Consider the following 21,563-nt stretch of genomic DNA (forward strand, 5'->3'; position numbering starts at 1 on the left):
TCCACTTGGTCGGGGGTTTCAGGCAGACAGAGGTGGGGATTGTGTTGCCAGTCTCTGGCTTTCTGCCTAGTTTGGCTTTATGGTCCTGCTGTGGTCTGTGTGGTTGGTAGGGCAGGTTGGAGAACAGATGAAGCCGTGTCCCTGCAGGACATTTATCTCCCATGAGAGGAACGTGCAGGACAGCAGATCACAGTGCTGTCCTCAGACCCTAGTCGTCAAGTACGTGTCCAGAGGTCAAATGTAGGTGCTTGGGTGCAGCACAGCCTGTCCAGGTGGTGAGGTGGCCTGAGAGCCAGGGCTGTCGTGACCCTTGCTTTTTAGGGCCCGGATGAAAGGCAGGTCCTGTTCCTTCCTGTGCATGCTACCCCTCTTCTCTCTGGGAAGTGCTTTCTGGGTGGCAGCCTTGAGAAATGACCACTTCTGCCTTCTTATGTTCATTTTAAAGCTTAATGAATTGTAACTCAGGCCCAGATGAAGGAGAAAAGATTGTAAATTGCCAGTCCTGCGTGAGGTAACGTCTGTGGGAAAGTAGCTGAGGTCCCCATGCTGGGCCCTCGCCATGCAGTGCGTTAGTATGGTTTCCCTCAGTTCTCTGACACGGCACCATGCCTGCCATAGTGCTGTGTACTTCCAGGAGGAGATTGTATCCCTTTGTGTAAGGGTGTCAGGGACCTCTGGCATGACCAGTGACTATCTCTGAGGGGAGTGGGTTCTGGAAGAGGGACCAGTGGTGGGGGGGTGCTGCTGGATATCCCGTGGGTCATCCTGCTTGACTTAGAGGCCTGTGGATGTCGTGTCCTTTAAAGATGGCAACAGGGAACAAACTCTTGTTTGTGAGGCACATAGAAAGCTTTTGCCCCTGCACACCCGCTGAGTGCATTTTGTCCCCCACCTGTGTCATGGAGAGTTCAGAGCAGGGCTGGCCACCCACCTGCTCCGTGACGTGAGGCTCGGGCTGCTGAAGATTCAGAAAGAGCTCTTCGAACAGTCTGTGAGGAGGACTGGCAACACCTAATTGCTGCAGTTACTTTTCAGAGGCTTGTAATAAAATGACCATGAGGATGTTTTCTGGGGAATTCATTCTGTATTTAGCATAATGAAGAGAGGAAACCAGGGGAAGGAAATAAAACATTGTGGGTCTGTCGGGACCACAGACATGCTTGTTCCCTAAGGAGGACAAGCTGGTCTCTTTAGACGTTCATAAAACTGAAGAATGCCTCTATTTGGTCATTTTAACACATTGTAGCACCTGGTGATCCCACTCCCCACCCCACCTTCAGAGGTGCAGGTCAGTACCCCCAGGGGCCCAGCTGCGTTTTGTTGTACAGACCTGCCAAGCTCCTGCTCTTGCCCTGGCACCCGGGGGTCGCTGTCCCAGCCCAGACATCTTCCCGGAGCCACGCAGTGACGGTGCCTCACACCCATTCTCCATTTTCCTTGGTTGTCATTTTCAGAGGTGCTTTTTCTTCTGCAACCGGTGGAACGTTCCTGCTTGTCGGTTTGCCAGGTCAAAGGCACATTAATAGGCCTGATGGGTCGCCTCTGCGTGTGGTGATGGCTGGCCTCAGGGGAGGGAGGACGCAAAGATGCGCTGCCCAGGGCTGTCCTCCCTGGCCCGGGTGGCCGTTTAAAATGAGGTGGACTGAAATTAAATAAAATTAGAAACTGGGACTTCCCTGGCAGTCCAGTGGTTAGGACTCTGCGCTCTCACTGCCGAGGGTGTGGATTCGATCCCTGGTTGGGGAACTAAGATCCCGCAAGCCGTGCGGTGTGGCCAAAAAAGAAAGAAAGAAAGAAATTGAGTTCCTCAGTTGCACTGACCACATTTCAGGTGCTCAGTGGCCCCACGTGACCAGCTGCCACTGTGTTGGAAGGCGCAGGTTTAGTGTCTTTCCATCATGTTGAAAGCTTTGTTGGCTGCACTGCCTTAGAGCACGGGCTAGTTTTATGAGATGAATCATCATGATGATGTGTTTCAGGGTACAGGAATTGACCATCACAATTCTTTTAACCCTTTTCTAGAATTCACTAGGGAGAGAAGAAAATGGATATTGTCTGTTTTCTCTACGGCCTGAAGGTCAAGCTTAGGAAAGGTGCGGTCTTCCTGTTAGGGAGGTAAGCTCTGCAAGTGGCCACAGGACCTCGGGAATTGGGGCTGAGATACTCATCATCGCTCTGCAGTTTTCGTGAGTCTTCTACCTGTGGGACCTCATTTGATCTTGTTGAGACGGTTTGGTCAGAAGATTGAACACTTGTGCCCAGGCGTCTAGCTAGTGCGTGTGGTGCTGGGCTCTGACTGGTGTCCTCTGGCCTTGCTCTTGCTTCTGGGAACTGACTCATTCTTGCCCGGCCTGGGTTCACACATAAGAATTGGAGCGTTGGTGGAAAGACTGTGCAGTACGTCTTCCACGTGGGGAGTGTCTGTTCTTGCTTGTGTGGCAGAGTGGCTTAGCCTTGACCTCAGCAGTTAATGTAAGTGGTGGTACTTCTGCCAGACCTTAGCACTGTGTTGATCACGACCTCGTAACTCTTCATGATTTTTAGAGTTGCTGTGTTCTTGTTTGGTCTCGATGGTCCTGTTCCCGTCTCAGCGAGCCGTGTCCTCCAGGCGATGGGCGGTTGGCTGCAGGGTAAGGCCAAGGCTTCTCCACCGTCCTTCTGTCTCAGTTCCTGCCGCCTTCTCCTGTGGTTGTGCTGGACTCCTGATTTCCCTCAGTGTTGGAGAAGGACTGACGGGCACACAGGCTCACTGCCCTGTGCCCATGAGTGCCCAGGCTTTCCACAGCCCCTGCCCTTTCTCCCCCTGGACTTAGTTAGCTGGTTCTCTGTACCTGAGTGCCAAGACAGGGCTGGCTGGCACCAGGGACTTCTGGGACTAGGCATGCACACAAATGCCCCCTCCTCCAGGCAGACACCGTGCCCTGGGAGGGTGGTTGGCAAGCAGGAGCAAGGCTGCTTGTCTCACCCACCTGCTGCCCCCCAGAGAGACCCTTGGTCGTTGCTCCTTGCCTTCATTTGTCAGAGGGGCTTAGTGGGGGTCTCTACCAAGGGCTGAGTGTTCCATGTGATGCTTGGGCTTGGATGCTGTTGTGTGTGCCCATTAGAGGCAAAAATGTTCCCATGGGGTTTGTATGATACTTCTCTGGGAGGCAGGGATACAGTGGGGCCCTCCCATCCCCGACAGGGCGTACCTCCTGGGTGTTGGAGGTGCACAGAGCATCTGGGAGCCCCCAGAACGGGAGGGGGCAGAGTCGAGCTCTCTTCCGTGCTGTCCCTTCTTTTTTTGGCCAGGTCAGAGAAAAAGCCCTGTTCCCAAGTGTCTCAGCAGGAATGGAAGGTCTTGACTTGTCTTCCAGCTGGGCTGATTATCTTTCCAAATGTGTTTTCTTTCTTAATCTCTAAATGTTAGTTTTTGTAGCAGCGATTTTATTGTGTTACAGTATATTTACCAGACCTTTCACCATCAAAACAAGGGAAAAGTATTTTTCTAAATTTTGGAAACAACAAACAAATATTGAGGGAATTCCCTGGCGGTCCAGTGGTTAGGACTTGGTGCTTTCACTGCCAGGGCCCAGGCTCAGTCCCTGGTCAGGGAACTAAGACCTCTCAAGGCACGTGGCGTGGCCAAAACAAACAAACAAACATTGACACTTGTTTTTGTTTCAATTTGCTATTTATGGCAGTTGTGTCATGATGGACATAACTCTGTCTTTGTGCATGTTATGTCAGCAGATGCTGTATAAAGTATAAAGCCACTCAAGTGTTTTTTCTGTCATCAGTGTGTAATATTAAGCTCTGGTGAGTGGATTTCTCTGTGGGCCAGACTTGCTCAGACAAGCAGAGTGGCCAAACAGCAGAGGGACCTCCCTGAGTGGCCACTTAGGGCAGTGTGGCTTTTAACTTGAGCAGCACCTGGCTTTCTGGTTGGCTGCTTTTGGAGACCCCGGCCTCTCTGGGCCCAAGCGGGGAAAGCGTTTTCTGTTTGGCCTTTGGATTTGGACATTTATAGTCGTGAGCTAGGCCACCACTTCTTGCCTCTGAATCTCAGTCCCCATCCCACAGCCCGGCTAACTTAGGTTCCTGGAATGGTGGCTGAGGGCCAGGGCTCAGGCCCATCTGAGGCTCTTCGTGGCAGAGCAGAGGTTTTTGGTGGAGATTTTTGGATATCACAGTAAAAAGTGAAGTCTCTGGGGTGGCGGGAGGTTGTTTTTCTATCTGTTATTGGTGTGTCCTGAGTCAGTGGGTGGCAGAGTAGAGGGAGGTGTTTGTTCAGATAGGGCGGGTAGTGTTGGCACTGGGTCAGGCTCTAGGGCAGCAGTGTTTGTTAGGTTCCACCACTCTGGGCCCTCCGTCACCCTAACTGGGCCCTCAGATGCGGCTTCCAGGGCAGAATGAGCCACTGGGGGCTTTTGAAGAAAGCATGTAACGATTCTGGTCTAAGACACTGGAATCTTCCATCTCTGGTTTAATCACTCCAGGGAGCAGTATTCCAGGGAGGAGACACCCACAGGGGAGGCCAAGGGCTCTGGCTGTGGGGGCCGCGTGTCCCAGAATGTCTTTGATGGTATCGGTGTCAGAAGGTCTGACCGCAGCCCAGACTGTGCAAGTGGAATGGCAGCCCATTCTGACAGACCCTCTGCATCTGGTTTATTTGGGAGCCACAGGGCGACTTAGGACGCCTAGAAGACCATGTCAGTCCTGGAGGAAGGCTGGACACCAGCGTGACCCAGCCCCCAGGCTCCCCACCCTCTGGAGGGTCCCGGGCTTTGTCTTGCTCGGTGCAGGTCGAGCGTAGCCAGGCCCTTGCTGCAGGTGGCTCCGAGTCACTCCTGCATCGGTTGGTGAGCCCTGCAGTGTGCGAGGAGCCAGGAGCCAGTGGCCCCTCTCCTAGATCTGTTTATCCTGGAGGTGTTTGCTGTTTTGGAGTTGCAGCAGTGTGCAGCACCCTTCCCTTCTCTGAAGACGAGGGTTCTGGTGTGAAGTGCTTCCCTCCCCCTAGAGCAAGGGCCTCCTGGAGAGAAGTATCTGGTGTGGTGCCCGTTCACCACAGCTCCTCGGGAAAGCGCAGGACTCAGCGCTGAGTGTTTGTCTTTGATGGGCTCTTTAGGACAGAATGCGGCCCCAGGGAGGCTGGAGCCCCTCTCAGCACAGCCTGTCCTCCGACCTGCATGATGGAGATGCTTTCCCAGGTGGAGAAATGAGCACAGGACTTGTCTGCCTTCTGGCTCCAGGTTAGACACGGTGCATCCGAGTTTCCAGAGTGGAGGCCCCGAGCCTGGGCTCTGAGATAAGAGTCTGCACTGTCCTCTCCTCCCTGCAGTGACTCTCCTTTATCTGATCCCCCCACCCCGGCCCCCAGGCAGGAAGGAGACCTAATAGTGCAGAAGAGCCTGGAAAAGGGGCAGTTTTACAGGGATCATATCCAAACTGCTCTTACCTGCACCCAGTCATTCCTCCTCCATGGTGTCCAGCCCTGTCCATCCCTCTGTCCATGTCAGTCAGTGGGTCTGCACATCTAGTGCATCTGGAACCTTTCTTCCCTAATAAAAACTGGAAGGTTTAAGTGTTGAGGGTAAGGGAAGGGCCCGGCAGCCGAGCTGTGAGGAGAGTGATCAATACGCTGCAATTCGTGCTTCCCCTCGGCCTTCGCACAGCACTGAGGGGTGGGGGTCCCAGCACGCCTGGGGAGCAGCCCAGCACGCCTGGGCCGTTGGGGAGGCCCCCAGCCTGACAAGCCACGCAGGCTCCCGCAGCTTCTTCCTCTCCGGGCAGGTGCCTTGCTCTTCCTGCCTTCCCAGGCGGGCGGGGGCCAGGGTGGCAGCACGCACCTTCCGCCTTGTAGTTCTGGTGACTTTGCGACCCTAGTCTTGGGGATTGCTTCAGAAGGGAGACTGTTGGGGGACTTCCCTGGTGACGCAGTCGTTGAGAATCCGCCTGCCAATGCGGGGGACGTGGGTTTGGTCCCTGGTCTGGGAAGATCCCACATGCCGCGGAGCAGCTAAGCCCGTGAACCACAGCTACTGAGCTTGCGCTCTAGGGCCCACGTGCCACAACTGCTGAGCCCTCATGCTGCAACTACTGAAGGCCGCGCACCTAGGGCCAGAGCTCCGTAACAGGAGAGGCCACTGCAATGAGAAGCCCATACACTACAACGAGGAGTGGCCCCCACTCACCACAACTAGAGAAAGCCCACGCACAGCAACAAAGACCCAATGCAGCCAAAAATAAATTAAAAAATAGGGACTTCTTGGTGGTCCAGTGGTTAAGACTTCGCCTTCCAATGCAGGGGGTGCGTATTCGATCCCTGGTCGGGGAACTAAGATCCCACATGACTTGGGGCCAAAAAACCAAAAACATAAAACAGAAGTAATATTGTAACAAATTCAATAAAGACTTTAAAAATGGTCCACATCAAAAAATAAATAAATAAAAAATAAAGGAAAAATCTCCAATGTCCAAAAAAAAGAAAGGAGACTGTCAGAAGCTTCCAGGTCAGCAGTGGGGGCAGAGCCACCCTGCGCGCAGCTACCCCCTACCCCTGGGGCAGCAGGTCTGGTGCTGTGGCACTTGGTTAACTCTTTTCCACTCTACCTTTTTTTAATTTTAAGGTTTTCAGATGTCATTCTGGCAACAATTTTGGCAACCAAGTCTGAAATGTGTGGGCAGAAGTTTGAACTGAAGATTGATAACGTGCGTTTTGTTGGGCACCCGACGCTGCTGCAGCACGCGCTGGGCCAGGTACGCCCTCCCTGGGCTGACGCGGGCCTGTAGAAGGCAGCCCCGTGCAGCAGATCCTATCAGGTGCTTGCCTAGCTGCACCTCCTCCTGGGCCCTGAGGGCCTGGCAGAGAAGGCCACAGGCGTCCTTGCCCTGGTGTCTCAGCCCCTGCCCTTAGCTTTTGCTGTTTGCGTCCAGCCTTTCTCCTGACTGTGGCCTTCTACTTTGTAGATATGATGCCGGTTTCTGCGGGGAGGCCAAGAGAACGAGTTAAGCAGCGTTTGTCAGATTCTTGAACTTTATATAAAGTAGTACAAGCATTTCTTCTTATTAAGTGATATCATAGCCAATATTGTTATTAATTTAGCTCTTACTGTTGTGCCACACCCTCTCTATGCGTTCTCTGATGGGGCCTGAATGCACTGTTGTTACCCAAGGGAATTTGCACACCAGAAACTGCCAGTCAGTCCTTTGCACACAGTGTGACTTAGATTCTGAAGGGTTTTGATGTGACAGCACAAGACTTAGCTCCACTTACACAATCCAGAAATCCCGTGAGGGTCTGGGTTGTGGTCCTCAGATCTTCTCCATGACTAAGCCCACAGGAGGAGCTTCTGAGACATGGAGGCACCAGGGCAGGGGGCCATGGCTGAGGAGACGGCTGTGGTGGCACCTATGCTGCTCAGACAGGCTCAGCCCCACTGATGGCCTGTGGGTGACGGAGGGGAGCTTTGGCAGTACCGGCCTGGAGACATGGAGGGGCAGGGATGGTGACAGGCCTGATTGAGATGGCCCAGGGACTCCTCTGCCCTCTGGTGGCAACACTTGTAGGCAGCTTGTTGTTTGGGCCCTGGGCTGGCTGGGTGCCCCAGTGGCAGCCCTGTCTCTCCTGGGTGGGAGCATTGTCCTGAGTACTTGTCCTGCCTGGGAGGACTCAAGTGGGCACGGGGGTTGGCGTGGGGAAGGGAGGGTCTGCTCAGGGAGCATTCCAGCCACTTGAGCACCTCTCCACCTTTTCTCCTCTGGGCACCTCAGCTCACTCGAGGTGACTGGGACAGTCTTGTCACTTTGGGTCACAGCACCTTCCTGCTCCTTTCTCCACTGTGACTGTCTGTCCATGCAGCCAGCACTTGCCTGTGCAAAGGCGCTGGTCGCTTATCAGAGACCTAGGGCTCTGTTTTTCTCTGGTTCTGCTGTTTTCTGGAACACTTTCCCTGCCTGAAGTAATAGCTCTAAGTGCTTTTCTTGGGAGGTGGTGGCTCTCATTCACTAGAACTGTGCCTCTTTCACAGGTCTCCAAAACAGATCCATCTCCGAAGAGGGAGGCTCCCACCATGATTCTTTTTAATGTGGTATTTGCACTGAGGGTGAGTGTATAAATGGCTGAAGAGCAGATCAGGGAGGCGGGGTGGGGAGGAGGGTTGGGGAGGGCGGTGGGGAGGGGGTGAGAGGGCAGAGCTCATTTCCAGTGACCGTGTTGTTGACTTAGAGCTCAGACCGCTGTGGGCACGGCACTGGCCCTCCTGGGGGCTGGAAGAGTCTAACTTCATTGTTTCCCTCTTTTTTCTTTTTTTTTTTTAAGTAAAATATACATAACATCAAATTTACCATTTTAACCATTTTAAAGAGACATTTTGGTGGCATCTGGTAGCAGTGTTGTGTAACTATCACCACTATCCAGTTTTTGTTGCCCCAAAAGGACACCAGTTATTCCTCATTCTCTCCCCTCCCCCAGCCCCCAGAAACAACTAATGTGTTTTCTCTTTCTGTGGATGTACCTGTTCTGCATGTTTCATATAAAAGGGATCCTACAATATGTGACCTCTGGTGTCTGACTTCTTTCACTTAACATAATGATTTTGAGATTCATCCATTTTTTTATAATCTTTTTCTTTTAATTGAAGTGTGGTTGATTTACAATGTTTCAGGTGTACAGCAAAGTGATTCAGTTAGGTATATATATGAACTATCTTCAGTATCTTGTAATAATCTATAATGGAATAGAATCTGAAAAAGAATATACATGTATATCTATAGATACATATATATCTCTACTGCTATACAGTAGGGATATATAGCAGGTCCTTGTGGGTTTTTAAAAATTATTTTTAGTTTTTTAAAAAAATAATCTTTTAATTGAATCATCCATGTTATAATGTATATCAGTACTTTATTCCTTTTTGTGGCCCAATCATATTCCATTGTACGATAGACCATACTTTATCTGTTTATCTACTGGTGAACTTTTGGTTTGTTTCTACCTTTTGGCTATAAGAACAATGCTGTTAAGGACATTTGTGTACAAGTTTTGTGTAGGCAGGTTTTCCTTTCCCTTGGGGTCGATAGCTAGGAGTGGAGTGCTGGGTCACGTGGTGACTCTATGTTTAACCATTCGAGGAGCTGCCAGGCTGTTTTCCACAGCAGCTGCACCGTTTTACATCCCCACCAGCCATGTACATCCTTGCCAACACTTGTTATTTTCTGTTGTTTTATAATTAAGTGTAATTATTTCTTTTGGCAGTTCCCAGCACTGTCTGAAGTTGTGTTTTCACTAGTTACAGGGAATTTCTTTTCAATAAAGCTGTCAAAATACAAGGGATCTAAATAAATATAAAAAGCACCCCTGGGTAAGGACTGGCTGGTATTACTATGAAGGGACTTTGAAATTTAGGAAATGTATATATTCCATACTGTTAAATAATGGCATTCCTCAGACATATCCCACTATCGGTTTTCACCAAAGAATCCAGTAGTTCTTTCTGGCTGGGCACATGTGAGCTGCACGACGGCTTTTGTACAGAAGTGTCAGTGAGGAAGTGGCTAGATCTTGGTGACAAGGAACAGTGTGCTCTGTACCCTTTGCTGAGGCGCCGGTGAGCCTGAGCAGGAGGGAGCCTGTCATATCAGGTGCCTTAGTCTCAGAGTGTTTTTCCCTCTGAGGCTTTTCTGTTGTGGAGACCACAGGTCTCACTGAAGAGTTCAGAATCAGAATAATGCTAGGGAAGAGCTCCTAAATGGGGCTTCCTCCTCTCTGAAGGGAGCTTAATCCTTAAAACTGGCCCACCTTGTTGATAAAGAAAGAGCTGCCAGTTAAAACAAAGCCAGCTGTTCCTGATGGCTGTCCCAGGGCTTGAGGTTCCGAGAGGAGACTCTTACTTTCTGCTTTGTGTACTTCCATAGTGTTTGCATTTTCACAGTGTCCCTTTATTACTTATATCATTACGTAATACAGACATCCACAAAGAGAACTCAAGTTAAAGACAGACAAACCAAAACCATGACCAGTGCTCTCCGCCCGTCAGCACTGATAGCCCCTGTGGGGTGGGCCATGAGAAGCAGCCTCGGCCCCACCCTGGATGTTGCTGGCAAGCCCTCATCTCTGGGGAGCAGGGTGTGATAGCGGAGTGTATGACACCCATGGACACGACAGTCAAGAAAACAGGCAGATTTTAAAGTTGTATGAAGATTTTTATAATAAGTAGGCTGGAAATAATCCTGGTATCCAGTAGTTGGGGAATGATTAGACAGGATAGTGGTTTTACACACTGCAACATCCTGTGGCCACTGAAGATGAGAAATGGGGGCGAGGCCAGACCCTGGAGCGGGTGGGTGGCTCACTGCCAGGTTAAAGCAGTGGGAACAGGGTAGTGTAGGATTTCAGAGCACAGAGGCCGTGAGGTGAACAGTGGGAGGAATTTAAAATAGCATAAAGGGTGGGCCAGTTTTCTTCTTCTTTTCTGTAGTTATTTTAAAATGTACATGCTAAAAAAAAAGTGCACCCTTTTTACTTTGAAAAGTTGTAAACAAACCCTGAGCTAGTGACAATAGATTGATGGTCCTTGCACACCTGTCTCTGAGATCCCACAGCTGCTGCCTTGCACCCTGGCTCCGTCTGCCCCCAACCCATCGCTCAGGTATTTCAAGACAAGCCTCAGACCTCATGTCTGCTCACCCCACACACTTCAGAAGGCGTCTCTGGAAAAGGGGGGCAGCTATTTTATACCATACCTGACAGAGCTCACCGTAAGCTGGTATCAGCTAGTACCTGGTCCATGGAAACGTGCCCTAGTTGCCACAGTGTTTTTTCCCGTTGACCTGTCTGAACCTGGGTGAAAACCAGAAGCCAGCCCACACAAGCTTGGGGCTTGTGTCTCCAGGTCTCTGACTCCCCCTCCTTTGTCCTGTGAAGGGTCCACGGTCGGACCCATCTCAGTGTGCAGTCAGGCTTGCTCCATGTCCGTGTGTTTCCCGCAAGCTGAACGTTAGCTCTGAAGGCCTGACTGGATTTGGGGACAAGTTTCAGGGTGAGAAAATCTCGCAGGCAAATCCCTACACTTCACTGTTGCTTCACGTTGCGTGTGGGGAGAGTGGGTGTTTCTCAGAGCTCCATTCAGGGCTGACACATCCTGGGTGGTCGCTTTCTCACTGTGGCCCCACGTAGCCCAGGCTCTGTGGGCACCCTGAGCCAAGCCTGGCCTGTGCAGCCGGCTGGGACACCCAGGCTCGCTCCATCCTCGCTCATCCCGGAGTGTGAGCGAGCGGCCCCAGACGCCTGACTTGCGACACCGTTGTGCCCTAGCCAGTAGGAGCGTGATGGAGGATGAGGCTCTCAGGTGTGACTGGGCTACTTCTTCAAGGGAGTAACCACGCGCCCAGATCATTCTCCTCTCTCTGCTTTGCTGCGGGGAGGAATTTTACACAGATTTCTCTAAAATCAAAAGCAGAACATTTTGTTCTGAGGCAGTTGTGTACACCCTATACCCCAGACCCTCCGTCCCGTGACCTTGCGGGGACACTTGAGGGGCTGTCCTGGGCTTGGGGCAGGGCTGCTGCCCGTAGGTGGGCCCGGTCCCCGCACAGGTGTGCTGCCTGGGGTGTGTTCTGTTTGCGAACATGGGTCTGTAGGAGCTCAGAAAGTGTCTCCAGCTCCAGGTGGTGAACGGGTTTACTGAGTCAGGTCAGGGTCAGGCCCAGGAGCCTGGCTGTGGACACTCACCGCAGGGCCCTGCCTGTAGATAACCAGGAGCAGGGCGACCAGAGGTTCTAATCGTGGCACCACTCCTCCCACCTCCACCCACGGGATGACTCAGCTGTTCTGGCGGCCTCCTGGAGCGCTGAGTCACTGTGGCTGGTTATCTGCTCTGTGTCCCATCTTCACAGACCCCACAGCTGCCTGCCCCACCCTTGGCCTGGGTGGATGCGCCCGCCTGGCCTGGCTGTGGCCCCTGATAGGTCCCAGAGTGAGCATGGGCGCGGAGGGAAGGGGATGGCCTGGCGCCTCCTGGCTTCTCTGTTAGCCAGGGTCTCAGGAAGAGCTGTTTACCCTGAGGACAGGTCTTCACTGAACAGTGGGCCTGGTGCTTCTGTTTCTCACACTGTGTCCTTGTTGTAACATGGGCTGTGTGACCAAATTCTCACACAGCCGATCCTGTCCACTAGCACTCAGTGGCATATTGGTGACCGCAGACACTGCCAGGGGTTTTGCTCTGTTCTGAGCACTTGACATGTTGACTGATTGCTGAGAGAGGGGCCACTGTTCTCCTTTCTCAGATGAGAGCCTGTGACCCGGGGTCGCACAGCAGGTGGCTGATGGGATCTGTGCTTTCCATTGTGCCACTGGGCTGCCTCTGTCACATCCAGAGTGGATGCCTGAACATCTTCTGCCTTCCTGCATGGCCCTGGCCTGGGGCCCTGAGCATGGGCACCTCTCTCTGCTTGTTAGAAATGCCTGTGTCCCCCCTCCCTCCCCACCGGGGACCCCCACGGAGCCATCTGTGTTCCGTCCAGGCGGCCGTTCCATGCCCACGTTGCTGGGACAGGCCCTAGAGGGGACCCGGGACTGGGGACAGTGGTGGCACCCAGAGAGGGGCTCTGAGTGTTGCTGTATGTCCTCCCCGAGTGCATGTGCTACGATCAAGTTGGCTGTGGCCTCTCTCCTGCAGGCCAACGCTGACCCATCGGTGATAAACTGTCTGCACAACCTCTCCCGCCGCATTGCCACCGTGCTGCAGCACGAGGAGCGCCGCTGCCAGTACCTCACGCGGGAGGCCAAGCTGATCCTGGCGCTGCAGGACGAGGTGTCTGCCATGGCTGACGGTGAGGGCGGCGGGCGGCTTCTCTGGGCAGGGACCCCATTGGGTGGGCCGATGTGGAAACTAATGGTCTGTATGGTGGGCTGAGCACGCCCTGGGTGCACAGGAAGATCCCCAAGGGACACAGCTAGACCTGGATTCCTGAACTGATGTTCCAGGAGTGGCTTCCCAGCCCAAAACGTTCCCCTCCCCCCAGACCCCTGCACGGTGGCTCTTCGTGCAGGTCAGGCACCGCCTGCCCCGCCCTGGTCCTGCTGGTCAGTCCCCTGAAGCAGGGGGCATGCAGAGGGGCAGCAGGAAGATTGAGCTGGCGTGGGGGGGGTAGTTCTTTGCTTTCACCTAAATTGAAGGGGGACCCAACTGAGTTATCAGCTGACCAGTTATTAAAAGTAATGTCTGATGATAGATCCCCATGAGGCTTTGGTGTACTGTCAACATTTCAGAGCAGAGAGATGCCCACCTGTCACAGCCTGTTCACCTCCGTCTTCTCGGGTCAGCACCTCCATAACAGAAGAGAAAACTAGGAACAGATTTGCCAGTGAACCTGGGCTAATTTTAGCAATAAGTAGAAGTGTACATGAACTGTGTCACTCGGGTGCATTTTTTCAGTAAAAGTTATCTTTTGATGTTTGACAGTTAGTTGTCAAAATGTGTAATATATTTGTTTTGCCCAGTTATGTACTAGCCAATAACAATCCAGAAGTTTTGTTTTTTAAACATTCTCTTTAGAATCTGTGACTTTTTCACAGGAAATTTTTAAAAGTTCAATTTAAGTACATATATTTTTTGTTAGACATTTATGAGAAAAGATTAACAAGAGACTTTGGATCATGAAAATAAATTGCACTGGTGTGTAAGTGTGTGGGGGAAGGAGTGGGGTGAGGCAGGGAGTGATTGGTCTGAGGTGGGGGTGGCTCTGGCAGCCTGCAGGGAGCCTGCAGGGTAGCTGCAGAAGGGTTTCTTCCTGTGAGGGCTGTGGCTACAGGGTCAGGTTGGGCCACTGGTGAAGGGTAAATCCAGACATCCCGTATAAAGATGGTTGAGCACACCAGTGGAGAATTTCCTGATGTTTGGTTTACAGCCACTTAAAATTCTTTTTAGGTTAAGCTTGTCTTCTGGCCTGTGCAAGCTCCTCGCTGTGCAGACTCTGAGTCCTCTGTGTTACAATTCTTGCAGCAAATGATGGGCCTCAGTCCCCGTTCCATCACATCCTGCCCAAGTGCAAGCTGGCCAGGGACCTCAAGGACGCTTACGACAGGTGAGACGGTGGCCTGCTTCCCATGGGCCTCCCCGGGCTGGTGCCGTTTCCCTGCTGTGCCTGAGATGGGGGGAGGCTGGGGAGGAGCCCCGCTGGGACGGTCACCTCCAGACTTGTCTTTAGCCAGAAAATGAACCTGAAGAAAGCTGAGCATGGGACCTGAAATGCACGGTGATGCTGAGTGCAGCACCGTGCCAAGTTCCAGGCCCACCTTCATTAGGCGCGGTCACTGTCGCCACCTCACCCACGAGGAGACTGAGGCTTGGGGGCTGGGGCTGGGGTTGGCTCTGCTTCCCCCACACCGGGGTCGTGGGGGTTTGGGACCCTGAGTGTGTGAGGGCAGCAGGCATTGGAGACACTGCTCATATTAGTGGCTCAGCACCAACTCTCTTAAACGTGGACCAGCAAGGCACTTCTCTTCTTTTTTTTTCTTTTTTTTGCGGTACGTGGGCCTCTCACTGCTGTGGCCTCTCCTGTTGCGGAGCACAGGCCCCGGACGCACAGGCTCAGCGGCCATGGCTCACGGGCCCAGCTGCTCCGTGGCATGTGGGATCTTCTCGGACCCGGGCACGAACCCGTGTCCCCTGCATCGGCAGGCGGACTCTCAACCACTGCGCCACCAGGGAAGCCCCACTTCTCTTCTTTTTAAAGAGCGTCCGTGTGGCTCTGACCACTGCTCCCTGGCCCTGGGTCTGCAGCGGGGATGGGATGGGGAATGGGGGTGGGGGGCTGTCTGCCCAAGTGCACCTGGCCAGTTGGCTCACCAGGGGCCTCTCAGGGCTGAGGGGACCTTGCAGCACCAGGCATGTTGCTGGACAGATAGTGTGTAGGTGCAGGCCTCTCTCCTCTCCACCACCCCCAACTTCCCCACATTCTCCTCTGCTCCCGCACCTCCCCCGCCCCGGCTTTCTCGGGGCTTCGTTCTGTCCAGTGGACCCACATTCCCTGCTGGAGGTGGACCTGATCTGAGAGCTGGGGCCATAGCACCATCGGGGATCTTCACTGCAGCGTGTGGGACCTTTAGTTGCGGCGTGCGGGATCTAGTTCCCCGACCAGGGATTGAAGCTGGGCCCCCTGCACTGGGAACGTGGAGTCTTAGCCACTGGACCACCAGGGAAGTCCCTTTCTTTTTTTTTTAATGTTAATATTTTTTCTGATTTCACCAATGATATGTGTTTATTATAGACATTTAGGAAATATAAAGGAAATAAAAATCATCTATAATCCCATACCCAGTGATAATCACTATGACCTTTTGGTAAGTTTCCTTTTTTTTTAACTTAAGCCTTTGAAAAGGTCACCTGTCCTTTGAGTTTGAAAGTCAGAGCACAGAGTTTCTTTCCCGTTGCACCCTCGCCAGGTTTCCTTCCTGGTGGCAGGGTGCATTGCATCAGGCAGCCGAGTGTTGTGCGCCCTGTCGCAAGGTGCTAAAGCACGTACAGTGAACCCTTTCGTAGCCAGAGCGCACTGAGTGCACGGTTCGCCCTTTACCTCCTCACTTTAACGTGCAGCTTACCGACAGACGTCTGTCTGTTGGTGAATAGGGACTGACTTCTTGCTGCACAGCTGCCTGCCCCCTCCCTGGGGCATCACTGACTCCAGCTTTTGCTGCTGAAAGACGTGCTGCTCAGCTATATGCGTGTTATTTCGTGCGAGTGCTTGTGCATCCATGAGAGAAATTCCTAAAAGTAGAATTGCCGGGCTGAATAGGTCAGGTGTGCGTGTCATTTGGAGGCACTTCCTTCTGTGGCTCGGTCTGCATTCCCATCAGCAGCACCTGAATCAGCAGCACCTGAGCTTTGCCAGCACAGGGTCTTGTGAGCTTTTGGGTTCTGCCCACCGTGATGTGTGGAGGACGGGGTCTCAGGGCAGCTTTATCTGAACGCAGGTGTGCACGACTTCATGTGTGGAACATCCCTGTTTCCTTTTCTGTGAGCGCTCTGCTCCGACTCCTCACCTGTTTTGTTTTTTTTTCTTTTTTGGCCCAGCTGCACAGCTTGGGGGATCTTAGTTCCCCGACTAGGGGTTGAACCTACGCCCTCTGTGGTGAAAGCGTAGAGTCCTAACCACTGGACCGCCAGGGAAGTTTTCCCCCCTCACCAGTGTTCTGTTGGGGGCACAGGTGCCTTTATGTGGGAGGGAGAGCTGTCCTTTGGGGTGTGCGTCCGGGCTGGAGTTTCCGTTTCTTTATTTCGGTGACCTCTGGGCGTTGGGGGAAATCAGAGCAGCGTGAAACGCCCCTTGCTGCATGATTGCCTTGGTTTCTGGTCCCTCGTGCTCTGGAGACCTCTTGGCGAAGCCTTGGTCTTGACCCAGAACAGATTTCTGGTCTTGTAGTCTGACCCTGTCTCTTTTTATCCACATGATCACATGGCAGTTTTTCCTGCAGTAAGAGAATTACTGCCCTCTGGTCTGGGTGGGCTGGTATGAGAAACCCCTTCCTTGGAAACTGTTGCCATTTTCTGAGTGGGAGTTTGCATGCCTCAAGTAGGATTAGACTACAAGCTAAGTTCACGCTAACGTGGAATTACAATAAAAAGCAAACCAGAACCAGACTTTATGTTTCTAAGTGAATAATGAGCTGTGATTTCTTAGGTTTGAATTGTGTTGGAAAGTTGGAGGGAATGAGGCCCTGGAGAGTTGGCTGCTTCCTTGGTGACCTGCTGGGCCGGCCGAGCTGGGGCTTGGGGCAGCCCAGCACCCTCTAGTGGCACTAGTTCCAAGGACAGGCGTCAGTGTTTGCGGCAAAAACAGCTGCCAGGGTCCACCATTCGGCACTTAGATTCCTTCCAGAACCGAGGTGTGTCAGTTTCCTCCAGGTGAAACACCACCCCATCCTTCCTATTTCCAGACCTCACTCTGACCAAGTGGGGTCTGGAAACAGGCTCCTGGGTCCTGGGTCCGGCCCCAGGGAAACCGGCGGTGCTTCTCCCGCAGGAGTCCCAGGGGCATCTGTGTCCTCCCCGTCCCCTGTCCCCGCCTGGCAACAGCAGCGGCTCTGAGACTTCCCAGGAGCCCCCTGGTCTGTGGCCTTCCCTCTGACCCACCAGGTCCATGTTGGCCTCGAGAGTCTGGCCTGGCCCACTCTGCTCCTGCAGGGTGGACTGCACCTTGGAGCTAAGAAGGGGAGGCTGCGCAGGCGGTGGGGAACGTACAGCTCTTTCCTGGTGGAGACTTGCTGGCTGACCCCTGGGAAGGGCGTTCTCAGAGCAGAAGTGAGAGGCTGGAAGCTGTGAGAACTGGTTGAGGTTAGGGGTTGGGGTGGGACTTTGCAAAGGAATGGCTCTGGATTGGCTGCTTTAATTAAAATCCGGGTTTGTGGTGTGGCCTGGTGGTCCTGTGCCCCGGGACTTAGGCGCCTGTGGCTGCCTCAACTTGCCCAGCACCTGTGTCTGCCTGTGCAGCTTCGTGACTTGAGTGACAGCACCCCATGAGGTCAGGGACATCCCCTCGCTTTCTGTGACACAGCCCTCGTGCTCGGCATGTGGTTGAAGGGATGAGTAAACACGAGTCCCCTTGATGTGGATTCCGTGGGACTCAAAGGAGTGCTTGTTGAAGAGTTCTCAGAGCTGACAGGGCCTGTGGTGGGCCCGGGAGGCTGGGAGCCTGGGGAAGCCACCCAGGTCCGGGCCTGCGGGCGGTGCTGTGTGCGCTGGGGATGCTGCCTCACTGCTGCCCATCCAGAGCAGGGGTGGGCCCACAGACACGTCCGCAAGTATCTTGGGCATTTCAGTCCCTGTTGCCATGAGACGCACTTAAACCTAAACTTAAACATTTCAAGGCTGGCCTTTTGGAGCCCACCCAGACCTCGTGGGTCATGTGCAGTTTCGTCCCAGTGCATGTTGTGTTTGGACCAAAGGGTGTAGGGCCGGCTTCGAAGGTCTCTGGCCTGGGGCAGGAAGAAGGGTGACCGGTCCGAGGCTAGAGGAGGACGTTAGGTTAGGAATTGAAGTTCTCTCTAGGATGCTGAGGTGTGAGCTGATGAAATGAGCTGGTGCACAGTCGTCTGGGGTGTGAAAGATAAGAGCTTGTTGGAAGGCCGGTGTGGCCGCCTCAGGACGCGGGCTCTGGAGGAGCATCTATCTCAAGTCGCAGGCGGGGCGGCGTCTCGGAGCTGTGTGAGGGGCCGGATAAGCCTCACACAGGGGCAGTGTTTTTCCTCAGAGTTCCCAGACCCAACCGTTAACTGCCGGCAAATAGAAGTGAGAGCTTCCCAGGACCCATTTCGGGCCCGACTTCTACTCTGCTAGTCTTGTCTTAAAGCCGCACACACTTGAGAAACAAGGGCAAACATCTCTCTTTCCTCCTCCTGACAGACCTCAGCACAGCTCCGGGCTCACCTCTTGATGGCGGCGGGGTTTATAGGACATTCCCAGTGCGGCGCCCTCCCTCCTGGCTAGTTCCAGGGTGTCCCGGGGTTCGCCTGGGCCTGCAGCTGGCCCTCGGGTGCTGCTGGAGATGGTGCTCAGGGTCCGCACGCTACAGAGCTCCGTTTGTTTGTAAAGAGGCACCGGCCTCAGCGCCAAGTGCCCCACGGGAGGCGGTCGCCAGTGTTGGGAACACGGAGTAAAGTCCACGTGGAAACTAGGGACCCAGGGAGGGCGTGTCTCCCCCCAGAGAAGAGGACCCCATGCCAGCATGTGCCCAGACTGTGTGGCCAGGGCTCTGGGGACGGTGACATGGTGGAGAGTCTGCACAGGCCTTGACTCTTCGTTTCCCTGGTACCCAGATTCGGCACTTGCAGCTGAGTCTCCATGAGGCCTGTCCCAAGCCCCCTCCCAGCCCATACACACCCCTGCACCCTCCCCCCATCCCTTTTCTTACCACTCTCTTGGGCTTCTCGCGTTCACACAGTTTGCTTACGATTCCCTGTGTCTTTCTCGGCACCGCTGAGTGGGAGCCCCCAAGTGCAGGGCTGTAAATTGTGCCCCAAGAGCCCGAACCAGTGCTTGGGGCCTCTGCATGTGCCGTGTGGCTCGACAACCTGCGCGTGGCATCCCTGGGCTCCTTGAGGAGCCCACACGGCTACCTCTGAAATGAGAGGCCTCTCAGTGTTTACTTCTGACTCTGCGGCATTCATTCTAGCAGGCACTTTGAGCCGTGTCCTAGAGGGGAGCTCAGAGACAGGAAGACCTTGATTTTGAATCCACCAGCCTTTCCGAGCAGGGGTGAAGTGAATGGAGGAGGAGCTGGCGCCCAGTTTCCCCTGCCTGCTTCCCTCATACACAGATGCTGAGAGCATAAATGTTGCCCAGGCAAGTGGAGCCACTACCCTGGGTCCCCTTCGTGTGACTTTTGATCCCTGAAGACGCTGTTTCCCAGGGTTTGACGTGAGCCGTCCAGCCCACAAAGGCCCTTGGCCAAGGAGTGGGGAGGCTCCAGGAGCCTCTGTCTGCTCAGGTGTACTTGCTTCCTTCTGGAAGAAGCCAAGAGCGGTGTCCTCCACTGGGACCTGGGGAAGGACCCGGGGTCTCTTCCCCAAATTGTGACAGTCACCAAACCCGTGCCTGGGTTTCACCTTAAGGGGCTGTGTCATCAGCAATGGCCAAACCTTTGCCCTCCAGACTCAGCTACAGCCTGCAGCTCAGAGCCTAAGACCGTCCCTTAAGGGGCGCTCTTGGGGGCCTGGTTCTCCTGACGCCCTGGTGGCAGGACAGGCAGAGGGAGCAGACGCCGGTGTTGGCAGGAGTCCTGGGGCAGTTGAGGTCACAGACGTGCTCTGTGTTCTTCCCACGGTCCTTTGCCCGTTGCCCATTCCCTGCTGGAGACAATGAAGGCTTATTTTTACATTTGAAACTGCTGACCATGGATTCTGCCGTCCGTCTGGGCGGAGCTGTGGGGAGAGGCTGTAAGAACGGCCTGTGGGCGCGGGGTGGGGTGGTCACGGGGCCACCTCCCAGCACCCTGCATCTGTGTGCCTGAGAGCCCTGAGACCTGGGCGCCAGCGGGGCCAGCAGAGTGGGGCTGGAGTGTGACGGGGAGGGTACCCCGGGCAGGGCAGGCGGGCCTCGGCTGGGCACAGACCCCCTTGCCCTCTGCTCCAGCAGTCGCTCCCCCCACATCCACACCAGGTGCCATGCCACGGAGCCATGGCCCCAGCTTTGTGTGTGGTCCCCCTGCACGGCGCCGATAGGAGACTGTTCTCCTGGCAGAGTCTTCCTGAGAGATGGTCCCCCCAGAGCGGACACATGTTCCTCGGGCCTTTTCCTTCCTCCATTCAGGAAATGCCCTCAGTGCCCCCACGTACCCCACCATTACCGGTTGTACGGTGAACAGTGCACCTTGTGACTGAATTCTGGTCGGGAAACAGCACTGACCAGGAGACGGCAGGTCGTGCTGCTGCCCGGTGCACAGGACACACGGGAACTGTGAGCAGCCTGTGGGGCCTGGCTCATGGTTGAGCCACTGAGCAGGTGGCGCTTGAGTTGAGATCTGAAAAGGGGGGAAGGAACCCCGGGGCACCTGGGGGAGAGTGTGTGGCCAGGGCAATTACATGGGCCTGGAGAGCCGCAGGGCAGCCTATTTTGCTGGACCCATGGGAGGCGGGGAGGAGACAGGGTCGGAGAAGAGTGGGCAGGTCCCACAGGGCTCCGGCACTCTGGGGTCTTGGTTGGGACTGCTTACGTGGGAGCCCTGGGGGTCTGAGTGGAGAGGGCGGACAGAGGGAGCCAGAACGGAGAAGGTCTGGACTTTGTCCCTGCCATGAAGCAGATAGGATTGACAGATGGTTTGAGGTGGGATGTGAGAAATGAGGGTCAGACACAGAGTTGCCATGTCTGGCCTGAGCAAGGCCAGGGCTTGAAAGAACCAAAGTTCCATCACGGAGACGAGGGAAGCCGAAGGTTTGAGCCGAGGCTGGCATTGGCGGTGGCCGTGGAGCCCCTGGGGCTGCTGGTGTCTGCAGGGGGATGGGCCCCTCCCCGGCAAGACCTTCCTCTCCTGCTCACCTCTCCCTTTTGGTGACAGGCCCTGCCCTGCCAGAGGCAGCCCGCTGTGATGGAGCCTTCCTCAGGTGTGCAGAGGCGGCCTCAGGATACCCCTAGTGCACTGAGCCTGTGGGACAGAGATGGGAGCCCTGGCTCTCTAGTTGGACTAGAGATTCCAGGGCTGGCCAGGAATACAGTTTTTGTGGGTGTTCCTAATACTTTTTCTTCTCTTACACATACTGAGGTCCGGGACAAGACGCTTTCTTGCTCTGGAAGTCTCCCCCTGCAGTTTCCTCCGTGTGCTGGGGGGAGGCGCCCTCAGGGGTGTCTGTGTGGCTTGTGTGCACGGCTGGGAGCTGCTATGTGGGTGGCTGACGGCCCGCTTTCTGCAGCCTGTGCACTTCTGGCGTGGTGCGGCTCCACGTCAACAGCTGGCTGGAGGTGAGCTTCTGCCTGCCCCATAAGATCCACTACGCAGCCACGAGCCTTATTCCCCCCGAGGCCATCGAGCGGAGCCTGAAGGCCATCCGGTGAGTGCCAGCCCCACGCACACCCTGCTGGGGCCCTGCT

The 21,563-nt window shown here is 54.3% G+C and overlaps 1 protein-coding gene across 1 annotated transcript in view; it reads left to right on the forward strand.

Annotated features, from left to right (window-relative positions):
- Nucleotides 1-21,563, forward strand: part of NPRL3 (NPR3 like, GATOR1 complex subunit) — a gene marked incomplete at its 5' end in the record, with an annotated part of 35,069 nt that overhangs the window by 4,595 nt on the left and 8,911 nt on the right. The window contains 5 exons of the mRNA XM_082857553.1: nucleotides 6,609-6,738; nucleotides 8,010-8,084; nucleotides 12,660-12,813; nucleotides 13,986-14,067; nucleotides 21,386-21,523. Of these exons, the coding sequence (XP_082713679.1) occupies nucleotides 6,609-6,738; nucleotides 8,010-8,084; nucleotides 12,660-12,813; nucleotides 13,986-14,067; nucleotides 21,386-21,523 (579 nt within the window). The remainder of the gene's footprint in view (nucleotides 1-6,608; nucleotides 6,739-8,009; nucleotides 8,085-12,659; nucleotides 12,814-13,985; nucleotides 14,068-21,385; nucleotides 21,524-21,563) is intronic.

Source organism: Leucopleurus acutus (genome assembly GCF_964270905.1).
Source record: "Leucopleurus acutus genome assembly, chromosome: 16".
Lineage (NCBI taxonomy): Eukaryota > Metazoa > Chordata > Mammalia > Artiodactyla > Delphinidae > Leucopleurus > Leucopleurus acutus.